Raw genomic sequence first — 20584 nt, 5'->3', positions numbered from 1 at the left:
CTTTTTTTTTGATTTGTGGAAATTACTTTCATTCGAGATCGGGAGGTATGGGAAATTTTACGTATAGAAATTGGTGGGTGTTTTGTCACAAATGGACTTGCTTTTGTCACCCACCTTTTATTGATCCCATGCTGGAAAGGAGTGAGTTTGGCAAATCCACCTTATGTTTCATTGATGTCTGTAAATATGTGAAAGTTCCAGCTCTTGGATTGCATTTACTGCGTCTTCTAGCTGAATATTTCTTGTTTTTGTGAGTTTGATTACTTTAAAATGTTGAATTTATAGCTTTACGATGATCCTTCTGGGTCCCTTCCAACTCAAAGCATTCTATGATTTACTCTATTGCTTTTTAAAATTCCTATGGAAATTGTCTTTTAGAACAGTAATCTAGTAATTTAGCCTTCATCGGGGTATCTCTACTTCTGAACTAAAAGCAGGAGTATTTGCAGGGATGGAAGATTCTTCTGGATTATGGCATGAAACTAATTTTCAGGTTGCTGATTTAGTCTCAGTGTTCTTCTTGAGAAAAAATGATAAAACAAGCAATGCTTGTGAATCCAGTTGCTGCAGTTTAAAATTTTTGGTAGAATCTTTAAGGCTCCTCCTGGAGATAAAGTGCAAGTCCAGCACATTCCAGACTAATATATTTTTGAGCACATTGCTAAAAATGATCATTTGACATATATCGTTTCCACTGAATGGTTTAGATTACTGTGTGAAACCTTTTTATTTTGCATTTTTCAGTGTTTGTGTTAGTAGTCGCCATAGGTCAATAGTGGCAAGAGCTGTGAACTACACTAAGGCAAAGTAATTCTGCTACTTGGGGAATGTTGATGTGAGTCTGTTTTATTTCTGTGTGCTCTGTGTGTGTCAGAAAAATGGTTTCAACTGATGTTGATACGGTAATTTCTCAGTATTTGATAACAGCGGTGTCGTGAGGGGTGGGGTTTTTTGTTTGTTTTTCATTTCTCTAACACTGTTTCTAAGGCTGTATATTAAAATAGTTTGGCATAATGAATTTCCTCTTTTTTAGGAACACCTGTGACTCCAGTTACTCCAGCCAATGTCGTGCAGAGTTTACCTGATCCTTGGGTATCTCAGATTGCTAATACAGATACGCTTGCTGCTGTTGCGCAGATTTTACAGAGTCCTCAAGGCCAACAGGTAAATATTTTGTAGCCAGTTACACTGTATGCTGTTTGATACCTTGTGTCTTTAAGGTGCAGTTAAGAAATACTGTTTTCCTGAGTATCGCTTAGTTTTGTGTGCATTATCCATGTTAACTGTCCCACAAGGTTGTTCCATCACAAGTAAGTTCCACATAAATGAAAACTTCCTGTTACCTTTTGTAACTCACCCTCTTTGTTCCTTAAAAATATTGCAGAATGTGACTTCAGATAAGATAGTCTGTAATACATACTTTTCTATATGGTATTGCAGATGACTAAATCAAGCACAGCATTAAGACTTCATGAATATAGGTATAAAATATAATGCCAGTTTAAGGATTTTCTCTGCTGGGTGCTCATTCTGGAAGTGCATTGTGTGTTTATTCTTTTCTTTATCTTTCCATCAGCTAAATATAGTTTTTATTTTTCAGCATTCAAACATAAATTCTTAAAAGTGACTGTGTTCCTCAGTTTCTAAATGCTCGAGTCCAAAAAGAATGGCTTGATGTACAGCATGCATTGAATTACTCTTCCTCTTAACCTGCAGCCACAGAAGTTTGAGCGTTCGTAATCAGCTTTCTGTGGAAATGTAGATCATCGTTTTTCAGTTTCTGTTAGAACTCTGGCACCAGCATAACTTTGGCATTATATTTGTACTGAGGAATGGGATGTTTTACCTGCTGGAGTACTAAACAAAAATTCCATGCATATGAATGAGAACCAGTCACCAGTGCAGTGTTAGGAAGCACTGATGGTGACAATACCAGCTTAGTGAGATTGTTTTAACAGTGTTAAGCTAAGCAGAGTTGTCTGTAACTGTTCATAAATCAAGTGGAGCGACTATTTTAATCTGATTACACTGAAAGAAATTGGGACATTGAAAAGCAGAGCAAAATGAGTTTGTGGCGATACTTTGAAATGTGGAAGAAAGGTAGCTCTTAAGGAAGGGATGTGAAATGAGAGTGAGAAATATATGTAAAGTCAGTGAGGAAATTTTAAAGATTGTTACCTAGAGAGTATTCTGGGGGGGGGGGGAAAAGGTGTGAAGCACAAGAAAAAGGTTATGACGATCAGAAGGAAATTAAAGACAGCAGGTCACAAAGAATTAGCATTTGGATATTTAGCTCAAAATGGTAAAATGAGGAAGAGAGTAGATTTTGGGAGAGAGATGATCTTAAGCCAAAGTGTGGAGACACACTGCGTACACAATAAATATGTACATGCAGATCTGTAGGATTGGTAGATGAACTGCAATATTTGCTTCCACCTCCCCATCTCTTTCTCCTGTTCTCCAAGCCAGTCCTCTCCCTGCTGAGCTCCCAAGTTCTTGATTTCATCTTAAGATTGTGCTTTATGGCTGAGAATGCATGTAGGTAAATAGAGAGTCTAGACATAGGAGTGAGTAGCGTAAGAAAGATGTGACCAAAACGAATATGAAAACAGCTAGAATGGTGACCACCCAGGATTTTCCCACTCTAGGGCCTCCATCTCTGCTTCTTCACTTTTCTTCCTACCCAGAGCAATGCACAAGGTAGACCAGCCATATTTGCTCACCTTTTGTGTATTGAGCAAGAAGGATGGGGAGAGCTCTTCAGCTTTGCCTGTTGCAATAATCAGTGAAGGCTTTTGATGAGGTAGAACAATAATTGAAGCATTTTCAGAGGCTCCACTGTATAAGGAGTCTGTGTAACAGTTTATGAAGACTAGGAGGAATTGTTTCACGTTATCAGAAGGTAACTCTAAAAGTCTTGGAAAAGGATCATACATTTTTGATGCATTTTGGAAAAGATCAACCTAACCAGCTTATGCAGAGTTTCTAGTGAGCCCTAATAAGAAGGGAGGGCTTGAACGCTGTAAGAGAGTTCAGTGGTGAGCCCCATGAGGAGGTGGAATATGAACATAAAGGTAATCAGGGACTTTAACTCAGTATATTTTGAACTACCTGGATTTGCTCAACCTTTTTTCCAGAAATACCCAAAGGTAAGTTTCAAGGGTTTACCTCTCACGGAAGGTCAAAGGACTGCTTCCTCTAATTCCATGGTAATTTAGGAGGGCTTCTTTCTGTAAGGATAGCATTTTTTTCCTTTTTTGTTAAGGTAAATATGTACAATTTTATGGGAACATCTTTATTCAACAGATTAGGAGATCTGCAGATGAAAAAGTCTTTCACTTGCTTCACTGGGACAGCTCCTTTTAAAAAATTAGATGCAAATAGGAATTTGGAGTGAGGAAATCAGGATACACCAGGTGATTGGATTGTACATTTATTCTAAAAAAAACTGTGGAAGATATTCTATTTTTCTTTATTTTCCTCCTCTAAATTTGAAGGAAGGTACTCTCAGGGTATCTCAATATATTCTGAAGTGTCTTAGGTCCATTCACTACACTTCTGAAAGTTCCTTGCCCGATAATATTTAGTACTCATTCCAGTATAATCCTAGACCTCTCCTGTGTTGCGAGGGGAGTTGTTTAAACGAATCACCCACCCCCAAACACTATTTTTAAATGTTATTTGAAACACCCAACACTATTTTTAAATAGTATTTTTAAACTTTTTTATTTTTGGCATTACCCATACTTTGTTTTTACTGTACATCTGTTTCCCCAGAGATGCTGCTACTGGTTCAACATTTCATCTAGGCAATTTTTATCCTAAATTAGTGCTTTACAGAGCCCAGTCTGTGCCATTGCAGGAAGTCAAACTATATTCCCAGATCCTGGTTAATTTTCTTTTTATATTTTGTTAACATAGCAAGGGAATTGCATTCTATAAGCATAAGTCAGTCTGAGTTTCAGCACAAGATTTTCCTTGTGACTAATCCAGAGACAGTAGTGCAAGCTCTTTATGTAGACACGTTACATCAGCTTAAAGTGGAGCTTGCAACAGTGTGGTTATTTTCTCTACACAAAAGTTGTTACAGCATACAGATTTTCCTAATGTAGGTGGGCCCTTAGGAAGCTGGAGTAGGCTAACAGATTTTTTTCAGGTCAAAAGGAGTCAAACTGGAGAAACAGAGAAGGGGGAACCCTAGAAAGCAGGAAATCCTGAGTGGTGCCTAGTCATCATGCAACCTGTCAGAGCAAGTTAGGAGGAAGAAGCATCTGCATGTCTTATCAGCCACAGAAAACAAATTAGCCAGTAAGTGGGAACAAAATTTGCCATAAATGAAAACAAATAAAGACAAATTAATAGCCGTAGGTTAGATGATACTGCTTTCCTGAGGATTTTTTCCCTAATTGGAAGGGAAAAAGACTAGTTTGGTTATTGCCTTTTTTTTAAAAAAAAAAAAAAAATTTTTTTTTTTATCTTGTTTAATGCATTTATTATCTTTTCACTTTTAGCTTCAGCAGTTGATACAGACACTGCAGATCCAGCAGCAGAAACCTCAGCCATCACTACTTCAAGCCCTGGATGCTGGTCTTGTAGTTCAGTTACAGGCCCTCACAGCACAACTTACAGCTGCAGCTGCTGCTGCTAACACGCTTAATCCACTGGAACAGAGTGTCTCCTTTAATAAGGTAGAAGTAGAATAAGACATTTGAAGAAGTATTTATTGTTGAAAATATGTAAATGAAAGGGTCTTTTGGATTTTATGGTTTGACTTCAGAGATTTTAAAAATATGTTAATATACTGTGAAATGCTCTATCTTGGAAGTTTAAAAAAATGTATAGAGAGAATAGTATAAATGAAAATATTAGTTTCATAGAAGTTTAGGACTAAGTGGCATTTCATAGAATATCTTGAGTTTGAAGGGACCCATAAGGGTCATTGAGTATGAGAATGGTTTTGATTTAGCAAAGGTAAACAATTGTTTTATGATTTTCTTCACCCTTTGTAACACAGCAGTGAGCATTGAGCAGTTGAGTAAAATCTGATTTGGCTTGTAATTGTCTTATAAAGACCAAGAAAACTTCTAATCTTAGTTACAAAGTGATAGCAAGTGAAGAAATAAGTTTATGACTAGTTAAACTAGTTATGTGACACTTGTTAAAAATGTTAAAATGTAAAACAAACAAACACAATCATGTCAGTAAAGAAACTTTGTGTGTGTTGCAATGTATGTGCCTATCTTAATAAAGAATACAGAATGCAGGAATTTAAGATGATTAATATAGTTGAATGCCAGGTCGCAATAACTATAGTGGTGATTACAGCAGTAGTAGTAGTAGTAGTAGTAGTTTAATATCAGTAGATTAAAAAACCAGAAAACTACTCAAAGATTTAAAAATAAGTAATACATCTTGTCGTATTACCTTTGGAAGAACAACCTGTGAGTAGATAATCTCTGTAGGATTGTCCTGGAGTGAATAAATAAGGAAGTCAGAGAAGCAAAAAACCTTTTCTGTCCTAACCCAGATAATCTCATTTTCAGGCAAGCTGGACAAGTACTGATTTTAAAGTTTTAGGACAATTTATGTTATATTTCTAGAATTTGTTCAGCTAAACTCAGATATCTGAAAGAATAAAGAGTTGTCATTCCTAATGAAAGTAATGCAGCTTTAAATATAAGTCAGGAAAAAAGTGGCATTTACTCACACTGTGTCACAGCTGTAACCATCGACTTGAGGAGAGTATAATCACAGGGAATGAATGCATCAGTTAATGGGGACTGCCTTAATATTTAGATACAATGCTGTGCTCTTAATTACTTTTTGTATTGTGGTTTATTCCACACACTTCAGTTTCAGCATTTGTATGGATAGGTGTACTCATAGGTGTGGCTGTCTTGAATGTTGGGTAACTTAACTGGAGCAAATTGAAGGAATTGGCATTCTGATGAGATGTTTATATACCCTGAGTTCAGTCTGATGCTCTTTGGTTAGTTTATGCCAGTAGTAGCATGCAGGAGTTATCTTGTCATAAAAAGTGTCAGCAGAGTGAATAGTTGGTTGTGATTTCTGGGACTTTGAAGGTAAGTGGTATGGAAGGAATTATTGTGGCAGTGTGACAAATTGCAGGGTTTCAGTAGGTATGTAGTGTTGATTTGTTCTTGTAAGCTGTGGTGGAGTTGTGTTTATAGTATGCGATCTCTACCTCAGTTAAGCATTATGCAAGCAGAGTTAGATTATAATATGTCTCAGATTCCTTGTTCAGTGTTCTGTAGCATCTCTACAAATGAACTGATGGATAATGTATGTCTTGCTAGTCCATTGAGGCTTTTTATTCAAAGGTTATTTAGGCTTCTTCATAGAAATCACATGTCATTTTAGAATTTTCTCTTTTAAAAAATTATTTAATATATAACATTGGTGCTACGATACCTATTGTACTTTTTCAGAGGTTTAAAGATTTCTGAATCTAGGTATTATAGAAGAGTAGATATATATATTAATGGGCAATCTTAGTTTTGCAGTGGGGATAATTTTCCCTTTTGTAATGGTTTCTTGGCACCAATATAATCTGCCACTTAAATCCCATTTGTCAAAGGCTGAAGACCATGAGTCACAATGATATAATTCTATTTACTAGATTCCTCCATTTCATGATATAATTAATTTATAACTTTTTTACTAGACATGGCAACCTTAATAAACAAAGCATTAAGAAGACAATATTTACTTTTATAAGAAGTATCTAGATCAGTGTTCTAGTTTGAATCAGGAGCGTGCTTTTTGAGGTGAAACTTGTGATTATTTACATGTACCACACATCGTTTTACATTGCAGAGCAATCTTGAATGCATAAAGTAGATTAATTTGGATCAAGCTAAAGCCAAAGATAAGGGCTGCAGCTGCTCATGAGCACTCAGTTGACAGGGCCAGAGTGGAGCTGCCTCAGAGTAACTAGTAACAAAGTCCAAAGAAAATGAAAACTATCAACCGGACTTTTTAAGAGGAAAAGTTTTGGGAATGCTTTGCTTCCTGACAACAAATCTAGATCTGTGTTAGTGATCTTCAGGATGCTCTGAAGTTCTAGAGTTTTTGTATGCATTTTGGACATCTTGCACTAGTTCTATGTTTGACAAAACTGACTCCGTTGCAGGTGACAATACTGTTAGAGATGAAAGTATCAAAACCCAAGGCATCAGAACAGTATGATGAACAGTAATACTAGACTGTTAACAGCCTGTATTTGAGTAGCACACATGCAGTTCCTTAATCTCTGAGGTTATAGTCTTTATAAGGAAGGAGGTTGTGAACAGATGTGCTTGTAACAGCAGAGTATGAGCCAGCAGAGCGCCCTGGCACAAAGAGGGCCAGCAACATTCGGGACTGGGTGACCAGGACTATAGCCACGCGATTGATAGAAATGATCATCCCATGTAGATATCCCATCCACTCCAGACAGCATTTAGAGTATCACATCCAATTTTCCTGCCCCTGCCCCCTTTACAGGAAAGACATGGACAAACTGGAGTGAGTTCAGTGGAGGGCTAGCAAAATGATCAGGGCTGGAGCGCTCGTCCTCTGAGGGACTGGAGGTGATTCAGGCTGGAGCAGAGGCAGCTTTTTGGAAGACCGAACAGCAGCCTCCTAGCACCAGGTCAGCAAAAAGATCAAGTGGGGCTCTTACAGCATGGCACAACTACAGGATTATAGACAACGGACAGAAATTGAAACAAAAGGTTTCAGAATGGGTACAAGGAAAACCTTTTTGCCCATGAGCACAGTCAAGCACTCGAATAAGTTGCTTGGAAAAATAGTGCAGTCTCAGTTTTTGGAAACGAAGATGTTTCTAAGACTTAGCTGGATGAAGCCCTGAGTAACCTGATCAGAGTTTGATACCACTGCTCTATCAATGAATAATTACTGAAAAAACAATCTCTGTGACATGACGTTTGTTGCGTTTCTTCTATGCTTGTTCATTAGTTTTGTCTTTGGGAAAGTAAAATGCTACTGAAATGCTTTTGGGCTGTTTCAAGATTAATAAAAACCTTTTTTGGTTCTGCAGAACTACAGTGTAGACACCTTTACAGATAAAACAGGAAGTTTATCCAAGTTTGTCTTTTTCCGTGTCAGACACCTTTCTTTTTACCCCTCTGGAGGATTATTACTCTTACATGATAACTGCTTGCTTTGATTTTTTGCAGACTATGTGAGAAGTTGTTTTCAACGAGCAGTATATTTGAAGGAATTCAGGTTGTCTAAATGACATGTGTGTGAAAACACAGTAATTCTTTGCGAAGTAATCAAGCTGTAGGTCTTCTCTTGATATGAGCAGAGCAGTTTGCTGATTGCCAAAGGATTGAATAATTGGCCTCTTCGTAGTAATTTCTTCTAATAAAAGGTACCATTACGTAAAATTAATCTTTATTTAAGCCTTCCTCCAAACTAGCTGTTGTTTACTATGAAAAGAACATATGGTTGTACTTGTAACAGCAGCCAGAGCTCAAGAAAGCCATGGACAAAATTTGGTGTTTGATGTGTTCAAGAGTTTGGTAGCAATAGCAGTATGACATTTAATTTTCTATTCAGGTTATTTGCCTTTTTTTTTAAGTTGAGGAATAAGACCGTTTTTCATTTGAAAAGTAAATATACATGAAGGACCATATAAGGAGTACTCAGTAATGCTTAGTTTGCTTTCTTCTAGAAGCTGATGGACAGATTTGACTTTGGGGAAGAATCTGAACAAAATGAAGAGCCGAAAAAGGAAACTCCTACTTCCCAACTGTAAGATAAAGCTTTGTTTCTAATGGAAAATGCTAAAATTTGTCTCATAATAGTTTAACGTTAGGATTAAATAATAAGGAAAATTATGTTTTATTCTGAACCTAAGTATACTAAAATACTAGGAAGATAAAACCCAGCTTATTAAATTAATGAAACATACATGTTTTTAAAATATTTAATGTGCCAGAATTTGTGTTGACTTCATCTTAAAGTTAGGTCATTCTTTGCTCTGTTAGTTATATTCATAGCATTAATGTGATTATGATGATAACAGAAGGTGGAGCTGGCTACTTTGTGTTAATTATGTTACATTTTTAGTTAAACTTGAAATTCAGTTGTGAAGACCTGTTTACCAGCTATTTAAACCAAGAGAAAATCTGTTGTGTTTTTTAAAATTTAAATGCTTTAATTTTAGGCCTTTAGTACCGGAATCTGTGAACAACTCACTTTTCCACCAACTAGCTGAACAGCTACAGCAACAAAATTTAGAACATCTCCGACAACAGCTTCTGGAGCAACAGCAGCCTCAAAAGGTGAGGACTCCATCTTGTGGCTGTTGTGATAAGTATGTTCTCCACTGATAGGAAAATCCGTACTCCAGGACAAAAAATTATCTTGTTACTGACACTTCTGTTATAATGGATGCCTTTGTCACTATCTGATCACCTAACGGCAGCTTGCAGAGTATCTGGCATATGCAGGAGAAAGTTCTTAAAGCAGAAAAAAGAAAAATACAAGCAAATATGTGGGATGGCCATGTTGCTTCTCTTAGGAGAACTCTTAGGAAACTGGCTGTGCTTTGGTTGTTCAGCTCTTTATATGGGGGAAAAAAAAGCTTTTTTCTCTGCTGTCAGAAAGAAGATGGTGAGCACTGAAGGGATTATGCTCCTGTGAAGGGAGAGCAGGGTGCAAGTTGCTAATGCAGAATGATCAAGAGTACAGAATAGACATTGTGGATAATTTTGTATTTCCTTTACCAAGCTTTAAGTCTTGGCTAATAACTGTCTCATTCTGTTGAAGAATCAGAGTTAAGAATAGAGGCATATATTTCCCAATAAATTATTAATTCAGAACTGATGTTTGAGACAGCCTAAGATTCCTCCTTCGCTATGTGAATTGGGTTCTGTCTATTCTACGTTGAAGTAAATTGGTTTATTTTTGCTGAGGTTTGTCCTCAGTATTTATCTGCTCTTTTCTCCTGCTCGATCCCAGTTCCTGATCCCATTAGGAAAAAAAAAAAGGTTATTCTGTTTTGATACTGACCAGATACTAAGTGGACTTTCTGTGAAGTATTTGGATCTAGTTTCACAGTAAAATAGAAATCTTAAAATGAAAGAAAATCTACACGGCCACAAACTTAGACGTCTGTTGATGATTTTAGTTTCACCTGTGCAAAGGTGCAGTTGTTCAGCTTTAAATCAAGAACATCATTTGAGTTTTGAATTTGTGACTTTGAGGTTTTATTTTTTCAGAAAAATAGTAATTTAATTTTTACTCTATTTTTTTCTTATTGTACTGCTTTGTTTTATTGTGTTCCATTTTCTTTTCTCATTGAAGTGCAGTGACTGTGAAAGCTTGTACAGCGTACCTACAGACTAAATATTTTTAATGTTGGTGGTTATCTAGCAAATTCTGTCTTTAAACACTGAAAATGTTGTAAAGGAATATAACTTTGAAGCGTATGTCTGCTTTAGAAACTTTTGAAGTGACATATGTAAAAGAAACTATCAAATTTGAAAAGAAAAATGCTGAATTGCCTACCTTACTGTAAAATAAACAGAATTAAAGCTTGATTTCATCTATGAAATTAAGTTATAATACATTTATGAGTAGAATGTTCATGTGATTCACCCCTTATTATTTGAGATTCAGTTCCAAGTCCAGAAGTTGTTTCTCTTCAGGTCGACTCAGCTTCTTGTCAGTATGGAGAGGAAGTTTTATTTACACCTTGATCATAACTGAAAGATACAAAGTTCCGCTGGAACTGCTCTGTAATGGCTGCAGCATCTTAGGAGAAATATTTTCTTTAATTCCGTGTTTAAGCATCAGTGAGACAGATGAAGGGAAAGAGAAGGAAAGATAAAACACCAGAATTACTAAGTATCTTATAAGGAGCAGAGGGAGAGGACGAGAGCGTAGAAGACAGAGATAGAAGGAGCAACAAGAAACATAGGAATTAATATCAAGAAACAGATTGAAGAATGAATATAAGTAAAATGAGACAAAACAGACAGCATTAGAAGGCAAATATATTAATTAAACTATAGTACATTTTTTATTTTTCTGCAAACTGTCACTATAAGCTGTTTTAAAAAAAACTTGCTACTACATGTCATTGTGCTAATTTCTACTATTTTCCTGGCAGATAGAATACGTAGCATTTGCTTAATTTAAATGAAAATGTAGTGAGAATCACTGAAATGTTTACTTGCAATATTGGATACTTTTCAAAATTGTCCTGAAACCATTTCTGAGTGTTTCCATTGCATTTCCTGTATCTCTTGCATTTCTTTCATATCTTGCAGATATTTATTGCAAATCTGTACTTTCAGGCAAGCGTACAGACCCATTATAGTTTTTTCTCTAGCATCTCAACAACGTATTAAATAGTTTACATTTGTACATTTTGGTGCATGTGCATGGGTGACCAATAGGTACCTTTCAGTGTCACTGCACTTCTGGCTGCCATCACTATGGTTTGTCCTGTGAGATTTTGTTTTCCAGCCAGCCAAAAATAGCAACATACAACATACTTTGATTTTTTTTTTTTTTTTTTTTGGTTCAGTAAATAAATTGTTTTTTTTTTTTATGGCCAGGAATATTAATTATTTCAAAGTTTTGTTTTTAAGGATGATACAAAAAAGGAATGGAATGGAGTGACATCCAGCTTTCACATTAGTTAGAAGTGGGAAAACAAATTCAGCCTGATAAATAGTTTTTCAAAGATACTCGAACAATTGTTTCATGTTGTATTACGTTTTGACAGAGTGAGCATTTTGAATTATGAGGCTTTTTGTTATTTAGGCAAGCCCCGAGGAGAATCAAGAAGGAAATTTTGGTTCAGAGCACTCTGCATCACCATCACAAGGGAGTAGTCAACAGCAGTTTTTAGAAGTGGAAACAAATGTAGATGATTCAATGGACATTCAACAGCAGGTGAAACTATTTTAAATTTTATTACAGAAGTTGGAAGGAAAACACATACTAAGATGATTTCAAAATGAGTAATATGGATGTATGCTTTCATAAAGTCATATATATTGTGGGTACATTATTAAATGTTATTGAACATCTGTTATGTCTGACCTCAGGACATGGATATAGATGAAGGACAGGATGTTGCTGAAGAGGAGATTTTTGAACAAGAAGAAAAGAAATCAGCTGTTCGTTCAAGATCAAGAACTCATTCAAGATCTCGTTCAAGGTTTCATAATTAACTTATATTAAGTAAATGAAGGTTTTCTGGATCGAAGTTGCAATTTGTGATTATCATTCTCAATTCTGTATTTTTCAAAATTTTAATGAGCAGTTTTTGGCAATGAAAAGTGTTCATTTCATACTTGTGTATGAGGTGAAGAATTTCTGTATGACAGTTCATTTTTCATATCTATGGTTTACTTAGATTGTTTTTTTTTAAGACCTGTTCAGGTAACAAAAACAACTAACACTAACCAACTGGACAGGTTTTTTTAATGCCAGAAAAATAGATGGAACATTTTGAATGTGTTTTGTTTTAAGCTCAAGGTGTATGCTCTCTTTCTCATACTATTGGCATTAAGTTTATCTCCTGAAGCAGTTTGAGTGAATATAATGGAGATGTCTGTATCATGCTTGAAGTTTGTAATTAAAAGATAACTAAATGAAAATTTTATTTTTTTTTTAAATCAGTATACTGAAATTAAGTATTTTGTAGGTCACCAAGAAAACGAAGGTCTAGATCACGGTCTGGTTCTCGTAAGCGTAAACACAGAAAACGTTCACGCTCAAGATCAAGAGAAAGAAAGAGAAAGTCATCTCGGTCATATTCCAGTGAAAGGAGGGCAAGGGAAAGGGAAAAGGAACGTCAGAAAAAGGGATTGCCTCCTATCCGGTCAAAAACACTAAGTGGTAAGTGGCAGCTGCTTACTGTTTTAATAATGTAGTATTAAGGGGAAAAAGGCTTTGATTTTTGTTGAAAGAACAAGATGTAGCTTGAGTACTGTTATAAAATACAGTAACCATATTCTTTTGTATAAGTTTCATTTCTGGTGTTTCTTACAACTTAGGTACATGGTTTAATCTTAGAGGGAAACAAATATCATACTGTTATACTGATGATTTTACTCACACTGTTGCACCAATGATTTTACTTCTGAACAGAGAGTAGCAAGGGTTGTCCCTAAGTTACAATCTGCTTTCTCTTTAATGCTGTCTTCTGTGGGGCTTGTGGAGATAATCAGCGCGTGATCTGAAAATTGCTACACTGATAAGACATTTAAGTATGTGGTACACACTTTGGACTCTGCTGAAGATATTAGAGGCCAGTTTTGGTAAAACTTCAGTGCTTTTAAAATAGCTTTTCACAGGAACATAGAGGCAGATGGAAATGGGAATCAGGTAACTTGCTGTCATAAAACAGACCATAATGGTCATATCTTAAAGTATCCAAAAATCAACTGGATTTTCTGCTGCTGCAGAGTGCTGTTGTTTCTACAGAGAATTTACGTACTAAAAAGGAGGAACGTCATAGAGAAGGAGAATTTTTCCAGAGTTGCGTAAATCAAAGGGAATGTATTTTGAGATGAGTGCCACAAGCAGTAAAGTTTGGTGTAGTTGTCTGCTACTCCGTCAGTACATCCTAGTGCTGCTTTTAGCAGAACTCTGGATTCTTGGGATGCGTAATTGTACTTAATTTATTTTTGTAATGAACTTGTGTTCCTGAATTTAGCTTTGTTTAGATAGTCTGTACACAGTTTCTGATGTAGTTTTTTGTCTATTTTGTGTCTTAAAATGACATTGTTTATCTGACAAGATAAACAATTCAAAATTCATTTTTGCAAATGAAGGAGTGTTCTGTTCTCTTCAAATAAATATTTTACATCATTCCAAGATGGCTTTAAACTAAGGACTGTACTACAGTTTAGGTGTGAATTTTTTTTTTTTCTGACTTTTCACATGAAAAGGGGCAAGTCAGTTGTATGGCAGAGACTTCCACCAGTTACCCACAGAGCAGGGAGCTATAATTAGAATGGATGGGAGCTGGGGGGCAGGGATGTTAAGTGACCTGGTGAACAGCAATAGCAATTGAGGTCCTGCGAACTGACCCAGCTCATGGAAAGGAGATACTAAGAAGGCTAAGTGAAGTGTGGAAACTTGGGGGGGTATAAATAAAAAGGGAATTTATCTGAAAGCATTTTACTCCATGGAATTTATTCAGTGACAGCCACTGTTCTAAATTTCTGAGGTCTGAAGAGTTGTTTCATAGGCCTTAAGACCATGAGAAACAACAGGGCCATCTACAAGCATGTGAGAAACACGTTTTGTCTAAGAGAAATCTGAAGGCTGGTCATTCTCAGTACTGCTGAGTACTGCTCTCAATTGAAAATGTCAGTTGACAGAAGAGCACACAACACTGGTTTCCAGTTTGATGCACCAGGATTGGTACAGGAAGGATGTGTGATGTATCAAGATGATGATGAAGAAAGAATATTTCCTTGGTTCAGGCCCAAGAGATCGAGGTTGTCTGGTTTTGTTCTGCCTTAGATCCTTTAAGATCATGGGTGGATTACTCAGGGTAGTAAGGTATTTGAGGAAAACCACCAATACTGACCAAATCTCTTGCTGGTTTAGATCACCGGTTGTTAAGTGGAAATACCTGTTTTGAGTTTGTCAAGACTTGTACACATAGATTGGGTCATATTTGAGAGACTAAAGAGTGGGAACCATGGACGTGTGGGAGAAGGAAGTTACAGCTCACATGTCAGAGTGTTTATATTTGGCAAGGGGGGCGGGGGTAGGTGTTTGGGAGACAGATTGCAGGGATCTGGGATTGTGGTGGAGTTGACAAGTCAAAAGTATCATGGACACCTCATGCTCAGTGGTGGGCCTCAGCCAAGTTTGTCTTTCTGGGATGTAAAGGTAAAGTATAGTTTCCATTTCTTCCATTTGGAAATGCAGTGCATGATAGTGTAGTTAGTTCCTTCTGTAATACACTTCTAGCCAGTTAGAATTTAGTCTTACTTCATTAAAACTGTCTTTAAATCCTAGAGGCATGTTTTTTATGGATTATGGAATAGAAATGTTTTTTTTTTCCCCCTAAGTAATTTGTACTGCAGATTACCTCAGCTCATAATCTACAGAATTTTATTTTTTTAATTTTTTTAGAACAACTATTTTGTTTAAAAGAAAATGAAACAAAGTATGAACACTTTTACTGAACATCTGTTTGGTAACTTTTAACCCTTTAGCATTTTTGTTTATGTTCTTAATCTCTGTATAGTAAGTAATAGATTTACTATTCTTGCTTTTATATCAGTCACTTCTGTGTAATTACAAAGCATTTTATATCCATGCCATAGAGTAGTTTATAAGCTAACATTCTCATATTTTGTCTCTTGACAGTTTGCAGTACTACTCTTTGGGTAGGTCAAGTAGACAAGAAGGCTACACAGCAAGATTTAACTAACTTGTTTGAAGAATTTGGACAAATAGAGTCAATTAATGTGAGTAAGCATGTTGTGATGCATTTTCAGAGATTACAGACTAGCTTCTGAATTCCTTTCAGCAGCTTAAGCTTGTATTCAGGAGACTGGTTTTTATCTCTTTTTAAAAACTGGCTATCATATTTGCTTGTTGGTTTCCATGTACTGTCTTTTGAAGCATTCAAGACAGCACACTTTGCAGTAAAATAGCTTTTTTCAAGTACTAACACTTCAGACTTTTTTTTAAACCAGGGTCTTAACAAATAAAAATATGTCCTTTCTCTTTTTGTGATGTGGCACACAGCGGCTATAGTTTTCCTTGGACTAGTGAATAGTTTTTGTGGCTTTACAGAATCTTTTAAAAAGCTTCACAAGTCAAAAAAAAACCCTATAGACAGACACTTAAGCCTCATTTTGATTTGCAGGGATTAGCAATTAAAGGTCAAAGGAAAATAATGTAATAGCCATAATGTCTCAGTGCCTGTTACCTTTTGGAGGCAAACCATATTGTAAATAGTTCATCCTACACATTCAACAAAGTTTTCAGTACCTAGGATAACATTGCTGTATACCTTAAACATATTTTTATAAGAACTGCATTAAAATCTGTCATCTTAAACATTTTTGATCGTTATGTTACTGTGTTTAAGCAGTTGCCATACATGATTTGCAAACTTTCAAAGACTACATGCCGCATCAGACTTTTCTTTCCTAAATAAAACATTAAAGCTAGTGGAAACAGCACTTCAGGAATGAAGACTCTTCTCTTCAAAAATACTTTGAATCACTAGTTTGTGCCTCTGTGAAAGGTTGTTGCTGAGCTCGCAGTGAATTTGGAACTTAAAAAGAAGAACCGACCTCTGCTTTTCTGAAGTTGTCATAGTATCTCACAGCTCCCAGTTCTTGCCTGCTCCATGTTGTTCACATCTTTCATGTCATTTTTCATGCTTGCTGCTGCTTCTTGAAAGTGTTATAACTGAAGTGTCCTGCCAATATAACTCTTAGGTTTTGCTGATGCTCAAAATTGTTAATATTGCTGATTAAGGTAACGATTGTTTTAAGTGTAAGCCTTTCCTTTCTTAGTATTGGTATTCACCTCGTGTTGTTACACAATCTGAAGTACGGGTTTTCCTACTTCTTACGACTGCTGCTTTTTTTCCATAGATGATTCCCCCAAGAGGTTGTGCTTACGTCTGTATGGTACATAGACAAGATGCATATCGCGCTCTTCAGAAACTTAGTTCTGGGTCCTATAAAATTGGATCTAAAATTATTAAGGTAAGTTGATTTTAATCTAAAGATGCTGTCCATTTCAAATACAGTTCGCTTTTAATATGATTTGTCATTTAGCAGCAGTTCATTTAAATATACAATATGGAATAGAAGAATGAAGCAATAAGGTGTAAATTGTTTTCTTTCTGTGTAAAATGCAGCTTTCAACAGGCAATACAAGAGATAGTACAATGAAATTTTGACTTGATACTCAGGAAATACTTGGAGAATGTTTTATGTATGTGCTATGAATACAAGACTCTAAACAGTCAGGGTCCTTTACCTGACCATTTGGATCACTTAATATTAAATTTGATAGTATTCTTACAGAGTTACGTGTATGATTAAATGCTGTGGGTTTTTTCTACTTTCTTTGATGCTTTAGGATGAGTCCTTGAAATACTGTGTTTTTCATTTCCCCATATATAGGTTAGAATTAATATAGAACAAATTTAACCTTTTTGATGTAATTAATCTTCCACATACCTGTTGCAGAGACCAAGTGAACTTCCTACAGGTTCATTTAAAATTAGAAACTTGCTAAAACTTGCATGAATAGACAATGAAGATTGATCTGCAGTGACAGAAACATGAAGGAAATTATCTGAAATACTCTGTTCACACGTTACATGATTTAACTGGTGTATCTGGTTGGGTTTTATTTTCAGATTGCCTGGGCTTTGAATAAAGGTGTGAAAACAGAATACAAGCAGTTCTGGGATGTAGATCTGGGAGTTTCGTATATTCCTTGGGAGAAAGTAAAATTGGATGATTTAGAGGGCTTTGCTGAAGGTGGCATGATTGACCAGGAAACAGTAAATGCAGGTACAGACATTAACAATGATTCTGATAGTTAGAAAATGTATTTATATTGCTAATTGCAAATCCTCAAGAAGTTTATTGCTTAGGTAATACATACTCCTTTTCAATTTACATAAATTTTACTGGCTATTTGCTTACAATATAAATGGCACTCTAATAATGAAATCTAGGTTGTCTTTGTAGACAAGTAGCTAGTTGATTGTCGTGACAATGAGGAATGAATGACGAAGGGGATTTAATTTAAGGAAGTTAAAGATTAGCATTTTTTAAAACAGTTATGAATTTGCTGTGCACTTGTTTCCAAGAATGGAAAATACTATTTTGTGTAGAAATTATGATCTGCTTGTGATGGTGAAAGGTGTTATATTTAGGTGTAAGACTTAAGTTGGAGTTGGAACTTGTTCAAATCTGCACCGCTTAGCTGAATCTTAAAGTATTTGCTCCATGAAGTCGAAGAGACACAAAAGCAAGTGTTGTTAGACCTTACTCTGAAAGCCAGTTAACTGACAGGTTTGTTGGGTTTGTAAAAGATTCATGACCACTGTGTCTTCTTGAAATGGATCTGGCATCAAATGACCGGACTGTACTGAAGTGAGCAGTACATTAAGACTGTTTTATAATAGCAACAATATTTTTTCAGGTCAAAATGCAGTCTTGCTTTGAGTAAAAGTTGAATATAAATGACAGAAAAATTTAAACATGGAACATTACTGAAATACATTCATTGTTTTTTACTTGAAATATAAAACTTTTTGAGGAAGTGGTGGAAGGAAGAAATGGGGGTGAGGTTTCTCTCTCACTGTAGAGTAGCTGGCTGATAACTCAGATATGTTGACAACAGCAATTTTTAGAAGACTGGAGCATAGTAATTATTACAAATTATTAACAGAATGATTGGTGGAAAAATCTTGCCAAGTTTTGAAAAGTCAGTTGGTATACAGACATAATTAGAGCATTGCAGGTAATTTTCTTTTTATATTAAAAATATACCTTTTTTTTAAAGAGTGGGAAACAGCCAGAAGCTCAGAAGCAGCTAAAGAAAACGTTCAAACGACGCAGAGTCCTGCAGCTGATAAGAATACAGTGGTTACAACGCAGGCAGAAGCTTATACACAACCAGTCACTATGCTGCAGGTTTGTATTGGTCTGAGTTAGCAAAAGCCCCACAGAACTGGAGGGCAAACTTCTTATTCAATACAGATAAACTTTTAATGTTGAGTCAGAGTACTTAAAACTACTTAAGTTCTGCCTCCATGTGGGCTTACCTCTCAAGTATTGTAGAGTAGACTCAGTTGCCAGGGTTGAGAAAAATCTTTAGTTTCATGCACAACATATATCCCAAACTTGTGTGACATCTCAAATGAAGGCTTAAATGTTGCAGACAGAGCAATTGCAAAAAAAAAAAAAAAAAAGGCACATTAGTTTAAGAATAATTTAAAATGAGCTTGGAGAAAGTATTTTGCTTATAGAGCAAAGCATCTACTTGTTTGCTTTTCCTCTTAGCAGCTTTGAATATAAGTTTAATTATTTTCTCCATAATTTTTGGCAGGTTTTCATAGGGACGGTCAAATCTTTAAAAGACCTGGTTATTCAAGTATTGAACTGTTGCACTCTATATGCAGTAATTTATGAGAGTCTTTGATTCTCTGCTGTGTGTTCTTGTTTTTCTTCTGCTAAAACAGAATTTTTGTGACATCCAGTCAGTAACAAGGTATTGGGGAGTGCTGGAAGAATACAGTGTCATGTTTCCTGAGTATACTACTCTACATATGTTTATGAAGTATAAATACAAAAGCCTTTTCTTATGAAATTGTAAAATCTTATTTCAACTGTCTCCTAGTGTGTACTGTGATCAGTATATATTTAAATATACATAGATATTGCTTTTATTCTGCTGCTAATTACTTGTAATTCTGCTATATTGTGTCAAAACGGGAAGCTCAAACAGAAGTTTGAGAAATATTAAGTAAATTTCAAAATTTCATTAGGACTGTTAGCCTTATAGTTACATACACTAAACAGAACTTTTCAGTACTGTTCAAAAATATGTATTTTTTTCTAATGAGAACAGAATCACTGTTTTTAAGTGCTCTCAAATTGCCACTCCATCTACATTTCCTTCCTTTTCTCTCTCTCCCTTTCTACATTGACCTCTCTCCCATATGTGCATTTTTATTCTTGAGTAAGTAGTGTTTAACAGTGTACTTTCTGTTCTTTTTAGAATAAAGATAGCATAGGATTATTCCAATTTCCTTGTTTACCTGTAGTGTGGGTACCATTTCAGAATGCAATCTAATTCTTCAGAGTGTCCAGAATGCGTACAAAACCTTTAGTACGTTTAGTGCTTACATTATTTGCAGTCGAATCATTTTATCCCTCTTTTAATGTCATTGAATACGGTTAAGTATTAAAGATGCTTGTTCTTCCTTTCCATGAAAAAAGATTCCAGTAGCTCCAGTTGTGCCTGCTGTTAGCTTGGTTCCACCTGCATTTCCTGTCACAATGTCTGTCCCTCCTCCTGGTTATAGCGCAATTCCTCCTCCACCCTTCTTGCGAGCAAGTTTCAACCCTTCACAGCCACCTCCAGGTGAGTTAGTAAAATTGAAGTTGAGTATGTAATGAGTATGCTCAGTTTGTATGCTTCTGTGTACATCATGTTTTGAATAGTTTTCCATCAGATACTGGTTACTGTTTGAGCCAGTTGACCTTTGAATCGTGAGTTTTGATCTAATACGAAATTTTGTTACCTAACGTAACATTATTTCACTGGTGTGTGTTGTCAAGAACAGAAATTACAGCAGAATTTCTTTAAGACTTTGATAAAAATGAAGATTTTAAAAATCCTTAAGATGAATCTCCTTTCTTTGGAAAATTTTGAAACCCTCTTCTTCTTCAGCTATTGTTGACAGATATCACTTTAAGATGTACATGTAGATAATATAAAGTAAAGTTGGGGTTGTCTTTGAAAGCAATAACCACCATTGCTTCTTCCCATACATTTGTTGTTTGCTAGTCTTCAGTGATGCAGT

At 35.8% G+C, this 20584-nt stretch overlaps 1 protein-coding gene across 7 annotated transcripts in view; it reads left to right on the top strand.

Moving 5' to 3' along the window:
• SCAF8 (SR-related CTD associated factor 8) overlaps window positions 1–20584 on the top strand; it is a 159896-nt gene that overhangs the window by 28482 nt on the left and 110830 nt on the right. For 6 of the 7 annotated variants that reach the window (XR_010471425.1, XR_010471424.1, XM_065057333.1 and 3 more), the window contains 12 exons: window positions 1034–1164; window positions 4512–4688; window positions 8702–8781; window positions 9197–9314; window positions 11806–11937; window positions 12093–12205; window positions 12695–12888; window positions 15382–15482; window positions 16626–16739; window positions 17402–17558; window positions 18559–18689; window positions 19998–20142. Coding sequence is in view for 5 of the 7 variants with exons in the window: in XM_065057333.1 (XP_064913405.1) it covers window positions 1034–1164; window positions 4512–4688; window positions 8702–8781; window positions 9197–9314; window positions 11806–11937; window positions 12093–12205; window positions 12695–12888; window positions 15382–15482; window positions 16626–16739; window positions 17402–17558; window positions 18559–18689; window positions 19998–20142 (1593 nt within the window). In the remaining 2 variants the exon portion in view is untranslated. Of the gene's footprint in view, window positions 1–1033; window positions 1165–4511; window positions 4689–8215; window positions 8399–8701; window positions 8782–9196; window positions 9315–11805; window positions 11938–12092; window positions 12206–12694; window positions 12889–15381; window positions 15483–16625; window positions 16740–17401; window positions 17559–18558; window positions 18690–19997; window positions 20143–20584 lie in introns of those variants that run through there. The other variant, XM_065057335.1, reaches the window with a different exon arrangement.

The sequence above is a fragment of the Columba livia genome, chromosome 3 (assembly GCF_036013475.1).
Source record: "Columba livia isolate bColLiv1 breed racing homer chromosome 3, bColLiv1.pat.W.v2, whole genome shotgun sequence".
In the NCBI taxonomy this organism is placed as follows: domain Eukaryota; kingdom Metazoa; phylum Chordata; class Aves; order Columbiformes; family Columbidae; genus Columba; species Columba livia.
Note: the sequence above shows the minus strand (reverse complement) of the source record. Positions and strands in the feature narration are given on the sequence as shown.